This window comes from Podarcis erhardii, assembly GCF_964252035.2.
Source record: "Podarcis erhardii genome assembly, chromosome: 13".
Taxonomy (NCBI): Eukaryota; Metazoa; Chordata; class Lepidosauria; order Squamata; family Lacertidae; genus Podarcis; species Podarcis erhardii.
In genome coordinates, this window is record NC_138502.1 from 39,928,949 (window position 1) to 39,949,075 (window position 20,127).

A 20,127-nucleotide genomic window follows, 5' to 3' on the forward strand; every position below is an offset into this window, starting at 1 on the left:
GAGGAGAAGAAGCATAACCAGTGCAGCAGCTTTGCACCAGGCTTTGTTTTGTTTTTAACTTGATTGAGTTATATTCCCATCCCCTTCCCAAAATGTGTTTTCTGTCCCATCTGGATGAACCCCCGCCAACCACTTGGAACAGGGTCAGTCACTGGGGAAGAAGGGGTGCTACTGGGAGCCAGTATGCTTGGGTACCATTTATTAGCTGCAGTGCTGGAAAAAGGAACAGACATTGAAATGCAAAATAAATATAGAATGTGCCTCTATGTGTACTGTATGTATACTGTGAAGCATGACTGGAAAATTTAATTGAAGCTGAAGAACAGCCAAACAGGTTACTCATTAGTGAGGATCTATCATGGGACTGTATCTCCCCGGGATCAGTCACATGAAAGAGATCCTATTAAAGGTCTAATTAGCATATGCTAATCTGCAGGCATCCATCTTGGGTAGAGTGAGTAATTTGTTCTAAGCTACTGAAGAGAATGGACGTGTTAACCTCTGTGCTCCAGTAAAGAGCCTCGGGCCACTGGAGGCTGTTTTGGGAAGAGACAGAGCTTTAATTTTTAGCTGAGGATGCAAGCTATATGCAATCTAAGATATTATGCCTTACATTAGGACAAGTATAAGAAACTATGCATCTACATACTTGAAAGTAGCTTTATTTGTTTCAGCTTGTTTTGGAGTTAAGTTCTGTATGTAAAGCTTTTGAACCCTGTTTTTGGACTGGTTAATTTTTATTTCAAATGAGAGTCATATTTTTTTCCCACCCAACGGCTTCCATGTGTGCAGTATTCATAACCTCAATAACAGTAGCATCAAAAGGGGGAAGGTACAAGCATTCTCCCCTTTGCTGAGGCCTTAGAACAGTCTTTGTCAACTTTGAGATAAAGTCCAATGAAAGAGATGGGCAGGAGATTTATGGGGCAGTGGAAGAGGGAGGTCCCTCTGGGTCTCACCCACTTTTGGTGTGCAGCCCACAAAAGATTTCTCCCCAAGGGGATGTGGCTTTGGGGGGTAAAAGACTTCCTTGCATTCTTTCCTTAGTCTATTCCCAAACTCCTTTTAACTCCTCTCATAAGCTCTGCCTCTCCCTCAGCTCCTCCAGCGTTTGCAGATGAAGATGTATGTCCCCTTACCTCGATATTCATCGTAGTATAAGGCGGTGAAAGATGTGAGTTGCAGCTCATTCAGTGACCACAAAAGGGTATGTTTGAGAGGAGCATTTGCTAGGACCGTGGACAAATTGGATGAAAAGATCAGCCCTGGAAGAGGAGCAAGGTAGAGGCATCAGTCCCTTGGCAAGTCTGGGACCACCTACGTGAGGCAGCAGAGGCAGCACGACGGACAATTTGTGCTCTTGTTCCCACAAGGTAAAGGTAAAGGGACCCCTGACCATTAGGTCCAGTTGTGGCTGACTCTGGGGTTGCAGCACTCATCTCGCTTTACTGGCCGAGGGAGCCGGTGTACAGCTTCTGGGTCATGTGGCCAGCATGACCAAGCCGCTTCTGGCGAACCAGAGCAGCGCACGGAAACACCATTAACCTTCCCGCCGGAGCGGTACCTATTTATCTACTTGTACTTTGATGTGCTTTCGAACTGCTAGGTTGGCAGGAGCAGGGACTGAGCAACGGGAGCTCACCCCGTCGCGGGGATTTGAACCGCAACCTTCTGATCGGCAAGTCCTAGGCTCTGTGGTTTAACCCACAGCGCCACCCGTGTCCCCTCATTTGTTCCCACAAACCAGGTGCTAAAAAGGACAGTGGTCAACTGAACAGGGTCTGCCTCACCCTGCTGAATAGTAAGGAATGCAGACTAGCAAGCAAAGGCTAAATATGGATTTCTCACATTCTCTAATAAGAAGTGTCTGCTGGGTCAGGCAAGTGGCCCATCTAGTCTGGCATCCTGTGTTTTCAGAGGTCATCCAGGGGTCCCCAAGGGAAACCCATATGTGGGACCTGGTGCAACAACACTCTCCCCTCCTGCCATTTCCAGAAACTGGTATTCAGAAGCATGCTGCCTCTGACAGTGGAGGAAGGACATATCCATACAATTAGGAAAGGACTAAGGAGCTTTGATAAATATGTGATTATGGCGGCAAGACTTTTATATGCACAAAGATGGAAGGACTTGTTGTTACCAACCATGGAGGAATGGCGGTTAAAATTAGTGGACTTAGCCGAGATGGCGAAACCGACCTGCTTAATCAGAGAAAAGTCATTGCTAACATTTACTGAAGATAGGAAACCTCTCATAGATGCTTTGCGTGAAAAAGAAAATGAACTAATGACATTTGGGTTTGAGGACTGAAGATAATGTTGGTTTATAGAAAGTGGGTGGCGCTAGGCACAAGCCTAGGACTTGCCGATCGGAAGGTTGGCAGTTCGAATCCCCACGACGGGGTGAGGTCCCGTTGCTCAGTCCCTGCTCCTGCCAACCTAGCAGTTTGAAAGCACGTCAAAGTGCAAGTAGATAAATAGTTACTGCTCCAGCGGGAAGGTAAACGGCGTTTCTGTGCGCTGCTCTGGTTTGCCAGAAGTGGCTTAGTCCTGCTGGCCACATGACCCGGAAGCTGTACACCGGCTCCCTCAGCCAATAAAGCAAGATGAGCGCCGCAACCCCAGAGTCGGCCACAACTGGACCTAATGGTCAGGAGTCCCTTTACCTTTATCTATGTTGGAGTGACTGAGTTGAATAACATTTATATGTAGTGAACAGATGAAGAATTGGAAGTTTTGTATTTTCTTTCTTTCTTTCTTTCTTTCTTTCTTTCTTTCTTTCTTTCTTTCTTTCTTTCTTTCTTTCTTTCTTTCCTTCCTTCCTTCCTTCCTTCCTTCCTTCCTTCCTTCCTTCCTTCCTTCCTTTCCTCTCTCTTCTCTTCTCCCCTTTATCCCTTCTCTATTGCTCTATCCCCTTTCTTTGCTTTCTTTTTGCTTTGTTTTTATTTAAACATTTTGATAAAAATATAATAGATGATAATCTTTCTATCCCTTTCCGCAAACTCTAAGAAAATTTATATAAAAAGAGGAAGAACCTATCCATCAGGGATTGTAGCTACTAATGGCCTTAACTGGCCTCCCCATATTCCTGGAGCTCTCGGCCTAGAGCAGTGGCAGGGAGCCTGTGGCACTACAGATGCTTCTGGATTCGAACTCCCATCAACCTCTAGCCAAGGGTCAGGGAAGATGGGAGGTGTAGTCCAACAACATCTGGAGAGTCCTTTGTCTGCTGCAGGGAAGGGAAGGGAATGAAAGCACTTACCTCCAAAGTAATATCCACCAGGAGCCCCAAGTAAAAGTCTCCCAGACTGTGGGGAGAAGAGAGGAAGTCAGAGTCACAAAACGACAGCCACACAAGACTAGAAGAAAGCCTGTGAACAGCTGCCCAACGCCCACGAGACCCAGAAATCTTTCCAGTAAATCTTTGTACCTTATCCAGACATTAAATAATGCTTTCCTGACAATATGGTGTTTGAAAGCTTTGTGCGCTTTAACCTTGTCGTACCACAAATATGCATGCCATCCAAAAGCATTATTAAAACCTTCCAAGTCCAAGATGTCAGTGTTCTCAAGAAGCAGCCAGTCCTTCAACCAGCAGAAAGCTGCTGATTCATAGTAAAGTTTAAAGTCTGGCAGGGCAAACCCCCCTCTTTCCTTCACATCAGTTAATATTTTAAATTTTATTCTGGGCTTTTTGCCCTGCCAGACAAATCTAGAGATATCTCTCTGCCACCTCTTGAAACAATCCATCTTGTCCACAATCTGCAAAGTTTGAAACAAAAACAACATTTTTGGCAATACATTCATCTTTATAACTGCAATTCGACCCAACAAGGAAAGCTTCAATTTAGACCATATTTCTAAATCTTTTTTTAACTTCTGACCAACATTTCTCATAATTGTCTTTAAATAAATTCAAATTTTTAGCTGTCATATTAATCCCCAGATATTTCACCTTCTTAACTAAAGTCAGACCAGTCTCATTCTGAAACCTTTCTTTTTCAGTCTGAGTTAAGTTTTTCTCTAAAACCTTCATTTTTAACTTGTTCAATTTAAATCCGGCCACCTGACCAAATTCTTGAATCAGTTCTAATACCCTTTTCCACACCATACATTTAAAGCACAATGGTACCACTTTAAAGTGAGAGCTGGACCATAAAGAAGGCTAATCACTGAAGAATTGATGCTTCTGAATTCTGGTGCTGGAGGAGACTCTTGAGAGTCCCATGGACTGCAAGAAGATCAAACCTCTCCATTCTGAAGGAAATCAGCCCTGAGTGCTCACTGGAAGGACAAATCCTGAAGCTGAGGCGCCAATACTTTGGCCACCTCATGAGAAGAGAAGACTCCCTGGAAAAGACCCTGATGTTGGGAAAGATGGAGGGCACAAGGAGAAGGGGACGAGAGAGGCCAAGATGGTTGGGCAGTGTTCTTGAAGCTACCAGCATGTGTTTGACCAAACTGCGGGAGGCAGTGGAAAACAGGAGTGCCTGGAGTGCTCTGGTCCAGGGGGTCACGAAGAGTCGGACATGAGTAAACAACTAAACAACAACAACCATTTTAAAGAGTCATGGCTTCCCCCAAATAATTCTGGGACTTGGTGTTTGTTAAGGGTGCTGGGAGCTTTTGGGAAGCCCCTATTCCCTTCACAGAGCTCCAGTTCCTAGAGTTCTCTGTGAAGAGGGATTGTTAAATCACTTTGGATATTGTGTCTCAGGTGTGGGGAGCCACGCTTCTTGGGGCCATGCCCCTCTCCCTCCCAAAACTCACGTCAGAGATGGCAGAGCTGAATCCAACCTCACAGTAGCGGTGGTCGTTTGCTGATTGAAGGCAAAGAAACAGAAAAGCAATGTAAATCAATGGGGTGACAGTGTGGGGAAGACCCCTCACATCAAGGATGGGGAGCCTGCGGCCCTCTGGACTTCAACTCCCATCAGCTCCTGCAAGCATTTCCAGAGGTCAAGGATGATTGGAATTGTAGTCCAGCAGCCTTTGGAGCCCCACAAGTCCCCCAACCCTGATTTGTGCACATACCAGGACACCATACCCAAACACCATTCCTCCTTCAGCTTCGGACTGGGCTGCCTAAACATGGTCTTCTTACCACATTTATTTTCTTATCACTGGTATTGGTTATGTACATGTATATTTAACTTACCAAAACGTGAATTGTAATCAGAAAACCTAAGTTAAATATACATTCACATCACCAATTACTTATCAACGTTTCATATCAAAATAATTTCATATTATTAATTTAGTATAAATAATCTGGCCGTCCTTTTCCATAACATTCCCCCCCCCCCCCGTTTGATAAAAATTTACATGTTAAGTTGGGCTTATACGCTTTATTATTGAAATTTGCACAAATGATTTGTAAAACAGTTTTTAACGGCTTATATTCCTAGTGCCCTTGAGGACAAATTGTGCTGGTTGTAGGTAGGTATCCCTAACGGAATAGCCTCCACTTGACATTGCAAGGCTCTGGTTTTTCAGAAGGAGCCAAACATCTTTCTTCTAGAATGGGGAGGGATTGTTTCGACCATTGTGGCTTGAGTGAAGCCACACATGCTGTTTGTTTGCAATTGAGCATGTAGGAGCATGGGGCAAACCACTCGACAGCCGTTTACACGAGGCCAGACATGGAATCTGAGCAGACTAGAGCGGTCTGAAAAGCAAAACAAGGGCGCCATTCATTCAAAGACATAGTTTCTGGGCAAAAATTCTGCACACCCTCGCCTTAAGGCCTGGAGCTTCGGCTATTGCACATTCCCTGCCACCTGCATATTGCACTCACCATAGCTTGTCCACTTGTAAACTGAATCCATTTGGATTTTGCGGCATGGCGAGAACTCAACAAAGCGCTGCAAGCCACTTGTGGCTAAGAAACAGCTGCCCGTGGGGGTCTTTGTGGCCTCCTCTTGGCCAGAAATGGCATTCCAGTGCTGGAGAGGGGCGCAAGCCTGGCAGGGTGAAAAACTGGGGTGAGCAGGATGTTGTATCATTGACAATCACACCCCTCCAGGAGGGACAACCTCATAATTGCAGAGGATGGGTGGCTGTTCACCCTACTTATATTTATATTTAAAAGGCTATCAAATGACTCTCCAACTTTTGAAGGTGTCGTCTGAAGGGCTGCTGTTTAAGGCTGGAAAATATTATGGAGGGAGAGCAGGGGCCTTTAAGCTGCCCACCAACACTTAACATCTGGGCAGCAGACTGAACAAAGCAGACAGGTTTTTCTGGTCACCAGTCTTCCTCACTATAGTGAGATGTATTGCGTCTGTTGAAATTATCGTTAGCCGAGTCGCTTAAATAATGCATCCAGAGAGAAAAAGGTTTGTTAACACTATACTAAGCAAAACTGAATTAAAGAATGGTGTATAATTTGAGGAGAAAGGAACAGAGACGATTTGGCTTTCTTAAGTCAGGACAAATTGCCTCAGAACTAACCAGCCAATCAGAGCATGTGCTCCCTCAGTGAAGATCATGCCACTCTGCCTGGTTGCTAAGCAACACCTCCTCCCACCCCTTGGCTAGTTGACTAACTCAACATAATTAGCCCATTTTAACCCTTAGTTTATTAATAGGAAGAGCCCTGCTGTTGCTCTTCCAACAATTATAAGCTGATTCCAGATGACCTGTTTACTGAGTATTCGTCCCAATTTGCCACAAACAAAGTTTGTGGGGAGGCTGTACAACATCTAAAGTTTATTGAGCGTTCCTTCTGGTTTGTTTGCAGCAAGGCTTGATTTAATTCCACCCCTTTCTGCTTCTGAAATTTTAATTTCACCCCTTTCTGAGACGGTCTGTTTGTTGTACCCACCACGATGGTGTCTTTCCAGGTGCTCACAGAGGCTCCGAACCATTGTTTAGTCTTGAAGGTTTTCACAACCACTCTGTGCAGCTGCTCAACCTCATCACCTGGCCAGCAGCGGCATAGGAGAAGGAAGAGAGGAGTCAGATTTGAAGGCAGAAGCTACTGACCCACCATATCACCCCCCTCAGTCGCATGCCATCCATGAGTAGTCAGTCTGACTGCAGGTTTGTACATGCAGGCAAGATGCCATTAGCTCCTTCCTCACATCTCATCAGATGCCCACCTCCAAGTAGCTCCTATTTCTCCCAGGCCCACCTCAAGTTCATGACTCAGCCGGGATCTCATCCTCGGCCCCCGATTTTCTCACTCCCAAATCTCACATGGCTTCCCCACCACAAGCATCATTTTCCATCTCTCCTTTTGGGATTATTATTATTATTATTATTATTATTATTATTATTATTATTAATACCCCACCCTCCCCAGCCAAGGCCGGGCTCAGGGCGGCTAACTAGCAATAATAAAAACAAGTTGAATTAATACAACTTAAAAACAAGATTAAAATACAACATTAAAATATTGAAACATTAAAATATTAAAATGCAGCCTCATCACAGGAGGAGAAAGGAAAATGAAAAAAGAAAGAGGGGGAGGGAATCAAACTGGCTCCAAGCCAAAGGCCAGGCGGAACAACTCTGTCTTACAGGCCCTGCGGAAAGAAATCAGATCCTGCAGGGCCCTGGTCTCATGAGGCAGAGCGTTCCACCAGACCGGAGCCCGAGTTGAAAAGGCCCTGGCTCTGGTTGAAGCCAATCTAACTTCCTTAGGGCCCAGGACCACTAAGGTGTTGTTATTTAGGGACCTTGAGGCTCTCTGAGGGGCATACCGGGAGAGGTCATCCTGTAGGTACAAGGGTCCTAGGCCGTGAAGGTTTGTAGGGGATGGACCTTGCAGGGCAAGTTCAGAGTGGTGGCAGTAGCCACACATGTGTAAGACAGGCATGCATGATGCACTGTCACTGGGGTTGCTCGCTGATCTCACGAAAGCTGTGTGAAATGGTCGTGCACACCATCCCTGTACATGACAACATTGCCTTTATCTGTGATCACAACTCCTACCTGCCTCAGTTTAAACTGAGGTTGCAGTTGCAGATGTTAGCCACATCCACACATACAGTGATTCCATGAAGAGTTTCCTTTTGATATTGGGACTGGCTCACACATGCCCATGCCCTACAAGTGCTACTGATGCTGGCAGTGAGACCAGTGCTTGGAATGTTCAGTTGAACATCACTGAAATACAAGAAATCTCTGAAAATGCTTGCCAGGTGAATTAAGTTCATTTTGGGGCAATGTCCATCTTCCATCCTAGTCCATCTTCATCTTCATTCCTGCTCGGCCACCCCCATACATAAAAGCTTTCATGTAAAAAAGTAACTCAATCAGAAATCCATTAAGGAAGATAGCCAAAGCATGGAAGCAACATTCTAAGGCTTATTAGGCATATACAGAGGCACTGCTCTTGTTAAGGATGCTTAGGCAGGAAATTTAAGGACTATTTGAATAAATATTGTAATATAAAAAATTAGAAATTACTTGAAAGAAACAAATAGGCCTAGGATTAAGCTAAGTTATAATTAAATAAATGGGATTTAGAATATTAAGAAATGTGAATAAGATGGACTATAATTGGAAATTGTTTTAGTTCAGTAATGATATTGGAAAGCTGTTACTTTCAACTACAAGGAAACTCAGAAGGGAGGGACTAGAGGAAGTCAACCAAGATGTTTCAAAGGTTGGATTTGTCAAGAATTAAGTTTGTTGTTATTTTTTATCTGTTTATTGTTCCTTTTTTTCTTTTGTTCATTGATGTGTTTTTTTCTTTTTTCTGTTTTTGTGTGTTATTTTGCTTTGTGGTTTTTGTTATTATACAATAAATTTAAATAAATAACAAAATAAATTTTGTTATTATCCAATAATTTTTTTTTAAAGGATGCTTAGGCATTTAACACTGCTGCTAAGTAATCAGAAGGAAGGAATGTGAGGCATTTCCTGCATCTTCCCAATCCCTGCTGTACAGATTAGTTCTTTTTTTGACAGGAGCAGCTTTCAACAAGAAATACAGGTAAAGAAACAAGTGAATGTTGCCTTGCACCATTGTGGATGGCACAAATTAAACAAGGTAACCTTTTCTACTATGGATACACAATTATGGGCAAATCTTCACCTGTTGACATTCTGAGTGAGACTGCCCTTTCCTGCTTGTATAGACCCTATAATGACCCCAAAATCATGGGGCATCACTCACCTTTGGTATCAAACGGAATGGGGGTGCAGGCACTGCCACCAGGCGCCCAGGGACACAGATAGACAGCACCCGCCTCCGTCACACCAGTCTGCGAGCTGTTGGCCTGTGGGGCCCCCACCACCACATTCATGCTAGGGTGGAAAAAAAGGTCAGTCTGGGACTGGCAGGATACAAGGCAGGGAGCCAGCAGCAGGTGGAGCCAGTGACAGGCAGAGCTAACTACAGGTACACCTCATCCCTGCTTCCAGTTTCCTATCTCTGGCCCTCTTCACCTTCCCTACTAGGGACAGAATCACAAATGTTTGTGCACAGCGGCCTCATGTGGCAAACCACCAGTTGGAAGAATCTCCCTGCTAGGAATGTTTTACAAGCCTCTGCAGTAGCCCTGGCTGCTCAGCCCAGCTGGACCACAAGGGTCTTGCACTAGTCCTTTGCTTGGGCACGTACACTTCTTGTTGTTTAGTCTTTTAGTCGTGTCCGACTCTTCGTGACCCCATGGTCCAGAGCACGCCAGGCACTCCTGTCTTCCACTGCCTCCCGCAGTTTGGTCAAACTCATGCTGGTAGCTTCGAGAACACTGTCCAACCACCTCGTTCTCTGCCGTTCCCTTCTCCTTGTGCCCTCCATCTTTCCCAACATCAGGGTCATTTCCAGGGAGTCTTCTCTTCTCATGAGGTGGCCAAAGTATTGGAGCCTCAGCTTCAGGATCCAGTGATCACTCAGGGCTAATTACCGAATCACAAAACTAGCTCCAACACACCAATTTTTGTAAGTAAATGGATGTGTGGATTTCTGATCGAAAAATAACCTGGTTCAACCTCCTGAAACTGAACTTACATCTCACTTAGGGAAGGCTTTTATTTTGCAAGGAAATAACTTGTTGCCATCAACATGCACCAGATCTGCTGTATTTAAAAGGCCACACATACCAGCAGCCGTTATTAACGTTCTGTGGCAGAGATGAAGAACCTATGGCTCTTCAGTTGTTCTGGGACTACAACTCCCATCATCCCTGATCAATGGTCATGGCAGGTTGCAAATTATGATTGAACAAATGCTGTTCCTATTGCCTCATCTTGGGCAAACTGCTAAATTCCCCCCCCCCCCGCCGCCCAATTACTGCATTTTAAGAATGACCAGCCCTTTCCTTTTCACCCTTTCCATGCTGCTCCTGATGCATCTGTTTGAAGACGGGGTTTCTCTGGCTGCCAGATGTTAATATTAGGAGTATTGTGCTGCATCCGGGAATAGTGAATTTATTACGCCCTCTCCCTCCGTCCAGCATTGACACAGCCCTGGCACTCTTGAACTAGTACAACCCCTGCCCCGGGCCTTTGTTTAGACTCCTGCCGTAGAGCTCTGTAGACCTTGTCTAATATAACATTTAAGGATGAACATGTGCATGGTGCCTGCACCCAGTCAAGGTTCAATGGATAAAAGCCTCATGCACTGCTGTTGTGCATCTTGCCAGCCAAAGAGGCTGTTGGCCTTTCCCAAGACATCTGTTGTCATCTTCCAAGTCCCTGTTGTCCACCTCCTGAGGTCCTGTTAGTGCACCATTCCCTCCCGCCATGCTGTGCCTCGCCCAGTGCTGTCCTACCTGCCTTTACTGTCCCGGTAGAAATCCAAGGCAAACCCAAAATAGCTTCCGTTGGGCCCAGAGTACACTGTTGGAGAACTTGCATCCAAGTTCAGGGTCCATACTGAGGAACAGAGGAGCAAGAACCCCACCAGACAGCGCAAAAGGGGGGCAAGCAGACCCAAGGAATGACCTCCTCTTGCCATCACCAGCATCTCCCTCCTCTTCCCACTCCAAATGCTGGGTGTTTACCCATTAATGCCGTCTCTTCTGTGCTCATAATAGTGACCACGGACATGACACATTTCCTCAAACTTTTCCTCCCCTGCTGAAGCCTCTTCAGCTGAAGATGATAACATTTATCAGAAGTCTCTCAGGAATTTCCCAACAGGAACACCCTGGGTGTGCGCAGCGATGACCACTTGGAACAATGATGTTTGGCAGCAGTAACAGGCAGGATCAACCATTGACAAGACAGCTCTGGGGAAGCACCACTGCCATTTCCAGGCTAGTGTGCACAAGTATGAGCTGTGGTCTTCCATACACAATTCCCAACCCCATCTGTCCTTGGGGCACTGTAGAGATCAGAAACATGTGAGACGAGACAGACCCTCAGGAAGTGCTCTGAAAACTCCTGTTCCTAGTCTGGAATGCTTTTGAGATTAGCTACAGTCACACAGTGGCAAGGGTAAGCATTTTTACTGGATCCTGCAGGGTTCTTAAAGTGCAGTTATGAGTCAGAGCCGTTTTCAAGCAGCAGGGCTCAATGCGTTGCAACATATGATTAGAAACGTATGTGGAGCTTTGAGAGCTGGGTTCTAGGAAAGTGTTTTCAAAGAGTGGGTGCAATCCAGAAACTTGCAAGAGACCAGTTCAGAACGTACAGCAAACCCCCCCCCCCCATTAAACATCCTGAAATGATTTAAGTTTACAGGGCATGAAGGCTACAAAGACCCAGTTGCAAAGCCTTTTTCTCACTGGATGCACTGGAGCAGGGGTCAGCAACCTTTTCCAGCCATGGGCAGGTCCACCATCCCTCAGACCATATGGTGGGCTGGACTATATTTGGGGTGGGGGGAATGAACGAATTCCTATGCGCCACAAATAACCCAGAGTTGCCTTTTTAAATAAAAGCACACATTCTACTTGTGTAAAAACACCAGGCAGGCCCCACAAACCCAGAGGTGCATTTTAAATAAAAGGACACATTCTACTCATGTAAAAACATGCCGATTCCCGGACCGTCTGTGGGCCGGATTAAGAAGGCAATTGGGCCGCATCCGGCCCATGCGCGTTAGGTTGCCTACCCCTGCACTGGAGGATTCAGGACATCCCATTTTCTATCCCACTCGCATGTAGGAATGTTTTATCAGCCAAGCACAGTTGCCCCCTCCCTGACCGCAGGGGAAACCAGCACAGGCCTTATCAGGAAACATAAGCAAAAGAAACCGCATGGTGATTGTTTAGAGGGGAAAGTGAGAATGGGTGACACATTGAGTTCACCCTTTGAACCAATTTCTTAATTCGCCAGCGAAACTAGGCTCCGTTTGTAATGTTCTCCAATGCACACATTTCCTGGCTTTGCTTCCTGCACTGTTCTACCAGCTATGATGGCATACAGCTCCTATTTCTCCTATACAGCAAATTCAGTTGAGGCAATGGAAGTGCTGAACCATTATCTGGGCTCCATAAGGCCAGTGAATTAAGGCTCGATCCAGACAAGGCAGAAGTGCTACGTGTGGTTCTTTTATTCCCAGTGGTGTCCACCTGCTACAGATGGAGTAATCAGATTTGCAGCCCAGGAGCACTCAATGATTCTGCTTTGCCGTAGAAGGCTCAGGTGGCTTCCATGGAAATGGACTGCCTTCTACTAGCTGGCAGGCAATTTCAAGCCCTTCTAGGAAGACAGCTTTGCTGCAGTTATCCACTCCTCAAACCTGGGCAGAGCATTTGGTTAGTTCAGGGTAACTTGCTAGTTTGTGAATTTGGACTTGTTGCTGGTGGAATCTCTCACTTGTCCTTAAGCAGCTGGCACAGCTCATTACCAGTTTCCAGGCTGAATTCAAAGTGCAGCTGATGCCCTTCATGCTTGGGATTTGAACAAGTTTGGAAAGTGCTTGAAAAACTGCCTGATTCTTGTCTCTGCTTCCCTTCCCTGAGCTCAACTTCACAGGCTCTTCTCAAACTGCTACTCTGGTGAAGCAGCAGGCGGCACTCAAGGAAGAGGGCCTTCTTCGTGGTGGCACTCCCATGTGGGGAACACTCCCCAGGAAAGCTTGCCTGATGCCTGCTACATAATGTCCTTCTGATGGCAAGCAAAAGGCCTCATTTTCCTAAGTTTAAAAAGAATAAATCCTGAAATATAAATTGATGCATACTGCATTATTTTGTATTTTATTAAATATTTTTGATATATGTATTTTTTATTCTTATATTGAAGGGCAAGTGTGTAAGTGTATTTAATAAAACATTTGAGCTGGTGGGCAAGAGGGACCATGAAGACAGGAAGATCTTGCTCCACTGCTGGGACACGATTCATCTTGAATACCAATGTGCAAATCAGGAAAATGTTCTCTGTGACTTAACTCTTTTCCTGCTTCTGAGACTACCTCAGCTAACACACACAGGGCCACCCCAATGTTACTGAATGTGATGATCATTATCCTGCAAGCGTTCAGCAAGGATCAGGAGACGAGGGTTCCAGAATCTCAGAAATGTGGATTTGGACTGCATCAATCCAATGAGCTAATTGCTCGCTTGGACATGGTACAATCTTGGGAGTGGCAAATTGAGGGAAGATAGATCATAGCAACAAGGGAATCTTAAAAGGGTTGAAAACAGACAGGGATGTTTTCCCCCCAGCCAAAGAAACATGATACAGTGGTACCTTGGTTTACAAACTTAATCCATTCCGGAAATCCGTTCTTAAAACAAAGCATTCTTAAACCAAGGCGTGCTTTCCCATAGCAGCGGGGGACTCAATTTACAAATAGAATACAATCAACAGGAAGCGGAACATGTTCTGCTTCCAAGGCAAAGTTCACAAACCAAACTTCCAGGTTTGCAGTGTTCTCAATCCAAGTTGTTCATAAACTAAGCTGTTCTTAAATCAAGGTACCACTGTACATGGAATGATGCTGGGAGGACCAAAGGGAATAAAGGGGATGGGAAGATCAGTCGGTGCTCTGTGCAAACAGCGAATAAATGCTGGGCCATAAATAGGGGTGATGGCAGTGGGAAGAGTCACAACATGAGGACTAACAAATTGACTCCGACCCTTTGGGAAACAAGTACACACACGCTTTCCCCCAAATTACTAGTTTATTAGAAAGTTTATTTTCCTCATTTTTACAGCATGTATATATATTTATATATATACTTTTTATGTGACAAAAGTTAAATATAGCCTGCCGATACTGAAGTAATAGTGCGTTCTCTTTTGTGGTAAGCACTCTTGTGGAAGTCCAGTCTCCTCCTCCCTGCTGGGGCACTGAGTCTCCCGTCTGAACCTCAAGGGAATGAAGCACTGAGAAATTAATACTGTTACTTCTTGAATTATCTACAGCAACTACCAAGAACCGAGTCCCTTTGTCACAGCAGCAGTTTCCAGTGCTTGTCTCGTTGTAGCCAAGGGTGAGGAAGCTTGAAAGCAGTCCACAGTCTTGCCATTTCAGGGCAGCAGCCAGCAGTGGTTATTTCTGAATTTCTGAAAATGGAGGCCGCATCTCAGGATATACAAGCAAGTAGCGTGCCCTTTGGGTCTGGACACGTGTCCCAAAACAGCCGCTGTTTTGCAGGATCTCGGCCTCCTTTTGCACTCAGCAAAAGAACCTTGAGATTCCAGGAGCCCCAGATTCCTAGTTCACTTTGGGGCTGCACCCCGGGGAGCGGCAACTGGGTGATGTCTTTTCTCTCAAGGGGCAGTTGTGAGGAAAGGGCATCCCATAAAAGAAAACCCCCGGGGGGGGGGGGGAGGAAAGGGATTCGGAACGAAAACACACCACTCAAACCTCTCCAAAACATAAAAAAGGCACATATTTGAAAACAAAGAGCCTTAACACACACACACACACCCATCCACACCTAGAAGCTATGTTGTTGTTGCAATGACTCAAAACAAGTGGTTGAATCCCAGGGGAAATAGCTGGGCTCTCAGATGTTGTTGTCTTTTGTGGGTCCCGTCTATTCCTGCGACCAGAAAGCGACTGTTTGCTTTGCCAAACGAATGGACTCTTTCTCTCAAACTTAAGGGGCCTGGCTACCGACTGAAGCACACAGTGAATGACACCTCAGCTGCCTCACAAACCTGCCTTTTCACAGAAATTACAAGAGATGTCATTACACAGGATGGACTTTGTTAGCTATGGGACAAAGGAGTCCAGATCACTGCTCCTTTGTTTATTTCCAAACCCTGTGACATTTTCTCCTATAAAATGAAAGTCTTTTTTTTATGGTACATTTTAAAAAAATGAGCTCAATTAAAATATACATGCTTGAAATCATTTTGTGCCCTAGCCATAACTAGAAGCATTGAACCTTTGACAAGAATTTCCTTTCCAACTACGTTAAAATGTATAGATAACTAAAGCCACCTGAACGAGTACCACTCAAAGAACGGGCTGTAAAAAATGTTATTGCGGTATACTATCAATATGGAACATTTGTCAGAGGAGCTACAAAAAGCAGCATTGACATGTACAGAGTTCAGTGCAATTTCTTAAATTCTTTTTTTTTCTTTTTCTGAAAAAAAAAATCATAAGTTAATAAGGAACCATCAATATTACAGAGGAAAAGAGTACAAGTTACAGAGTCATGTTCAGGATGTTCACAGGACTCCAGTACAACATATTGCTTCAAGGACTGATCAAGGAATTGCTCTCTGCTCTCTCAGCAGCGCCATAAAGGGTGTGTAGAAAGGAGAGCACTGCCAAGCTGGTCTGGGAGTGGAAACTGGTCACTGAAAAGCAACTTCCCAGTTTGTGGTGCTCAGTGGGGGCTGCTGAACATGGTTCCCCGAACAGGAGCTGGAGAGAGGGGAGAGGGCAACAGAGGAGATGGATCAAGTGCTGAGTATTTCTTGGTTCTGTTGCTCGGGTTAAGCTTTAAGGTGGATTCAAATCACTAACTTGATATTGATGCCCAAATAAGATAGATGTGTATACCCACTTTAGGTCTTCAGAGTGGGTAGTAAATAATTTATAATACGTGAACTGGAAATTAAAAAGGGCTGCATTTGCTAAAGGACTGCACATCCCTGAAGAAGCCACCTCCCTGGGCGCACAAGCCCCTGAATATCCTTACAAGCAAACCACCAGCAGCACAGCTCTCCCATCTTTCACAGGCCGGTTCCCTCGAGCCTCCCTGCCTCTGCCCAATCCTCCCCCTTCTTGGGCTGCTCTCAGGTCCAGAGACAGCCGCTACTGCCTTCCCGAGAACGAGAGAGACTGATGCACACGCACAGAGACAGACAGACATGCCCCTGTCCTCTCTTTCCCCTAACCCTCCCCTCCCCGATAGAGGCTGCCTCTCCCGTTCTTTCATGTGCCGTGGCTGGGAGGGTGCTGCAAATCCTGTCCTGAGAAAATGGGGTGCAGGAGAGGGTGGAGGTGCAACGCCGTGGCTGCCGCTGTCGCTGGCCGGGGCGCCAGGAGGGTCGGGTAGAGGGCAGCGTGGTGGACGGGGTGGAAAGTGAAAGGACCCGGGTGGATGGCAGAAGCGGGGATGATATGGATGGGGTGGCTGGCCAGGAAGGTGGCGGGGTGCCCAGGGATGATGGAGTGGGTCAGGTGGGACAAGGAGATGGGGGTCAAGTGGGGCTGAGGGATATGGTGCACTTGAGCAAGAGGCTGGGGGTGAGGGTGGGGGTGGATGCCGATGGCTGCGGCCGCGGCGGCAGCGTGGTGCTGCAGAATGGCGTGCTGCACGGTGGTGATGGAGGTGGCTGCGGCTGCGGCTGGCTGCTGGATGTGGATGGGCTGCAAGGCAGGAGCCGTGGCTGGAGCCAGGGCGGCCGAGGCTGGGAATGCCTTGACCTGCTTGGCCAGGAGCTGCTGCTGGATGTGTTGCTGGGCGGCCTGCTGGAGCTTGCTGTACTTCTCCATCTCCTCCGGGGTGAAGGTGATGGGCTGGCTTTCCAGTGGCGCCAGGGAAGAGTCTTCGCTGCCTTCCGGCTCCCCGCTGATGCTCGGCTCTGCGCTGTGTGGGACGTAGCTGGGGAAGGGCTCCACTTCGGGGGCCAGGGGCACCATCCTGCCTTCGAGGGAGACGGGCTGGGCGCTGCCGTCCAGAGGCTCGCCGGCTTCGCTTTCCGCGGGGGCAGGGAACGGGTGCGGCACGGGCAGGTCGCCGGATCCAAAGTGTTCCGGGAGGGCTGGCGGCTCCAGGGGCATGGGAGCCATCTCCACGCCTGCTTCTTCTGGCTTCTGATCTCCCAGAAGGCTCTCCTGGGTCTCTATCACCAGGGTTTCGTCCACTGTGGGTTGGCTTGCTGCAGCTGCCTCCCCGCCATCGTGGGGAGTTTCGTCGAGCTCAGACAGCTCCAGCTCCTCCCCAGTCCCCAATCCTAACCCGGACTCCTCACACTGCTTGGCGTTTGGCTTTCGGACTGTGGGCAGCTTCCCGATCAAGGGAAGGACTGGCTTGTTGCCTAGGGAGGGAGGGAGCTTAGGGCCAAAGTAGCCTTGCGGGGGATCTTTCAGCTTGATCCCAACCTTGTGAGGCCCTGAGGGGGGGTCCTCGCTGCCGCTGGGCTTCTTCTCCACCTTCCTGGACTGAACTTTTTCCAGGAGGAGCTTAGCCGTGGCGGAGTTCTTCTCCTCCGAGCTGCAGTTGCTCCCCAGGCTGGAGTTGCCGCTGTTTTGGGAAAGGCTGGCAGTGGTCCCTGTCGCTTCATCGCCTCTCGCTTCCTCCTTCCTCGCAGGCCCTTCCCCTGGTCTGCCTCTGAAGTAGTGAGGGGACTGGGAGCGGTAGATCTTGGAGCGGATAAAGTCTCGCCGTGCGGATCTCCTCTCCCCGGGGCTTTCGTGGCCACGGGACCCCTTCCTGGAGAGAGACCGCTGGGAGAGGCTCCTGGCACTCCGGCTGCGCTCCCGGCTGTAGCTCCTGCTCCGTTTCCAGCTGTGCCCGGTCCGGCTGCGGCTCCGCCGCTTGCCCCGGCTGTGGCTACAGCTGCTGCTGCGCGTCCTGCCCCGGCTTCTCGTCCTCGACCTCCCCCTGGTGTGGGTTCGGCTGCGGCTCCGGGATCTGCTCCTGCTCAGGCTGTAGTCGTCTTCCGAAGAAGAGTATTTGTGCCGTTTCGACCTGCGCTTGGAACTGGCGTAGTCAGAATCGTCCTCCGAGTCGTGGGAGCGCTTGGTGCGGCTCCGAGAGCGGTCGCTGTAGTCACTGTAGCTGTCTTCCGAGTAGCTGCGCCGCCGGCTGTACCGGCTGTTGTCAGAGGAGGCATACGAACTCGTTGAGTAGGACCTCTGGGATGACCTTCGGGAGGAATGCCGACGCCCTGACCGGGAGCGGCTTCGGGAACAGTTGCTGCCAGAGTCGTAATCGTCGCTGTATTGCGAAGCAGACTTCTGCCGGAAGTGCTTGTGGCAGGAGTCCTCGTCGCTCTCGTAGCCACCGCTGCTCTGCCGGCCTCTGTGGCTGGAGTGGGTGGAGGTGGAGGCCCGCCTCTTGGCGGTGGATGACGCCTGCTGCGGGTCCCCTTTGGTTTTTTTGCCACCGTGATCTTGGGAAGAGGTGCCGCCGTCCTCTTTCTGGTTGCCGCTTTCTTCGGTGGAAAGAGACTTCCGCTGAGAGTCTTGAGTGCACCACTTTCTTTTCTTGAGGTGGCCAGTTTCTTCGGCCCCTTGCGTCCGCTCCAGCTCTGCGGCAAAGGACGGCTTGCTCTTTTTGTGTTTGTGTTTCTTCCTCTTCTTGGATTTCTCTTCTGCCAGGTCCCCATCCCTGCTTTTGTCTTCTGCCTCGCCTTTGCGCCTGCGTTTGTGTTTCGTGGACTTCTTGTGCTTCTTCTTCTTCTTGTGCTTGTGGGATTTCCCCACTTTGTCCTTGCGGCCAACAAGGCTGCCTTTGCTGCTGTCTTCTGGCCCCTCGCCCTTGCCAGCTGACACAGGATTGGACTCCTGCTTGCTGCAGGCAGACAGGGACTTGCTCTCTGGCACTGCTGTGGAGGTGCCTGCAGGAGCGTCCACCTCTTTGCTCTTGCTGCCCTCTTCAGCAGATGGTGCTTTCTCCTTGGGAAGACTGCTTGCAGCTTTCTGTTTCTCCGCCCCTTTCGCTTTAATGTCTTTGTTGCGAGATAGCTTAAAGTCAAAATACAAGGGATTGCAGCTGTACGACACAGAGGGCTCTGCTTTGGTGAAGATCAGCAGTTCTGAAGGCCACTGGAGGGTGGTGCTCTCGTCTTTACTGAGCACTGGGAAGAAAGGTCCTGTCAAATGCTTAGGCCCATCGATGCCTTCTTTACTGGTTGACGCAAGCTGGGGAAGCTCTTTGGTGACCTCAGACTCCGCAGAACTGCTTCCCTTGAGTGGCTTGCCTTCCTGCCCGCCTGCCTCTTCTGGAGGGTCTTTAACTTCAGTTTTGCTGCCTTTGCTGGAAGGACTCGGTTCCTTCTGGTGGGTGGCACACTCTGCTGCTGTCACCTTCTCACCATTCTTTGTCGCTTTGGGTTTTGGGGAGTTGCTCCGCTTCCTTTCGCGAGCCATTTTCTTGCTCATGGCTTCTGCTTCGACTTGTTCCGTGGCCTTCATAAACAGCAGGAACTGGAAGTTCGGTTTCACCTTGCAGTGAGCAGGCGGGATGTAGTGGTAATACTCTGGCTCTAGTGCCATGGGGCCGTCGTCTCGTTTCATCTTTTTCAGCTTCGACAGGGTGGTGTTTAGACCTTCCTTCTCGTGCGCTTGCTCCTCTTCGTCGCCTTTGCTGTCAGGGCTGTTTGTCCCCTCGACCTCCCCAAATTTCCCCAGGGCTCCAGGATCAGGCTGGGCTTTCTCATCTGCTCTGACTTCGTCATCGGGAGAACTGGACTCATCAACGTGGTCTTTGAAGACGGAGGCAATTGACTCTAGTTTCACTGGGGCTTTTTTGGCAAATGAGAAAGACACGCCTATCTTAAGAGGGTTAACCCCTGAGCTGATGGCTTGCGGTACCTGGACAGGCACCTGCCCAAGCCCGATGTTGCTACTAGTTTGCCCAGTGGCACAAACAAGACCCTTGTCTGTGATCATACTGGCAACTGGCCCAGGAGCTGGTGTAAAAGAGCAGCAACTGCTGGGAGCTGCTGAATCGATGTCATCCTCTCCTCCTTCCTCGTCTACTGCCACAGTAGTGGTTCTAAACATCGGCCCGCTTCCTGGAGCACTGGGGGATTGAAATGGGACAGGGGTAAAGGGGAGGGAGAAACAATAGTTAGATACTGCTTAACA

General features: G+C 48.1%; 2 protein-coding genes across 9 annotated transcripts in view; both read right to left on the reverse strand.

Moving 5' to 3' along the window:
* Positions 1-11,765, reverse strand: part of ITGA2B (integrin subunit alpha 2b) — a 61,815-nt gene extending 50,050 nt beyond the window's left edge. The window contains 8 exon segments of the mRNA XM_081837654.1: positions 1,140-1,265; positions 3,262-3,307; positions 4,770-4,819; positions 5,797-5,962; positions 6,826-6,923; positions 9,127-9,257; positions 10,727-10,953; positions 10,956-11,765. Coding sequence (XP_081693780.1) covers positions 1,140-1,265; positions 3,262-3,307; positions 4,770-4,819; positions 5,797-5,962; positions 6,826-6,923; positions 9,127-9,257; positions 10,727-10,953; positions 10,956-11,003 — 892 coding nt within the window. The 5' untranslated portion in view covers positions 11,004-11,765.
* A 2,242-nt stretch (positions 11,766-14,007) lies between these two features.
* The window catches only part of GPATCH8 (G-patch domain containing 8), an 82,757-nt gene continuing 76,637 nt past the window's right edge, over positions 14,008-20,127 (reverse strand). For all 8 annotated transcript variants that reach the window (XM_081837594.1, XM_081837595.1, XM_081837596.1 and 5 more), the window contains one exon: positions 14,008-20,062. In XM_081837594.1, the coding sequence (XP_081693720.1) occupies positions 16,243-20,062 (3,820 nt within the window). In that variant the 3' untranslated portion in view covers positions 14,008-16,242. The remainder of the gene's footprint in view (positions 20,063-20,127) is intronic.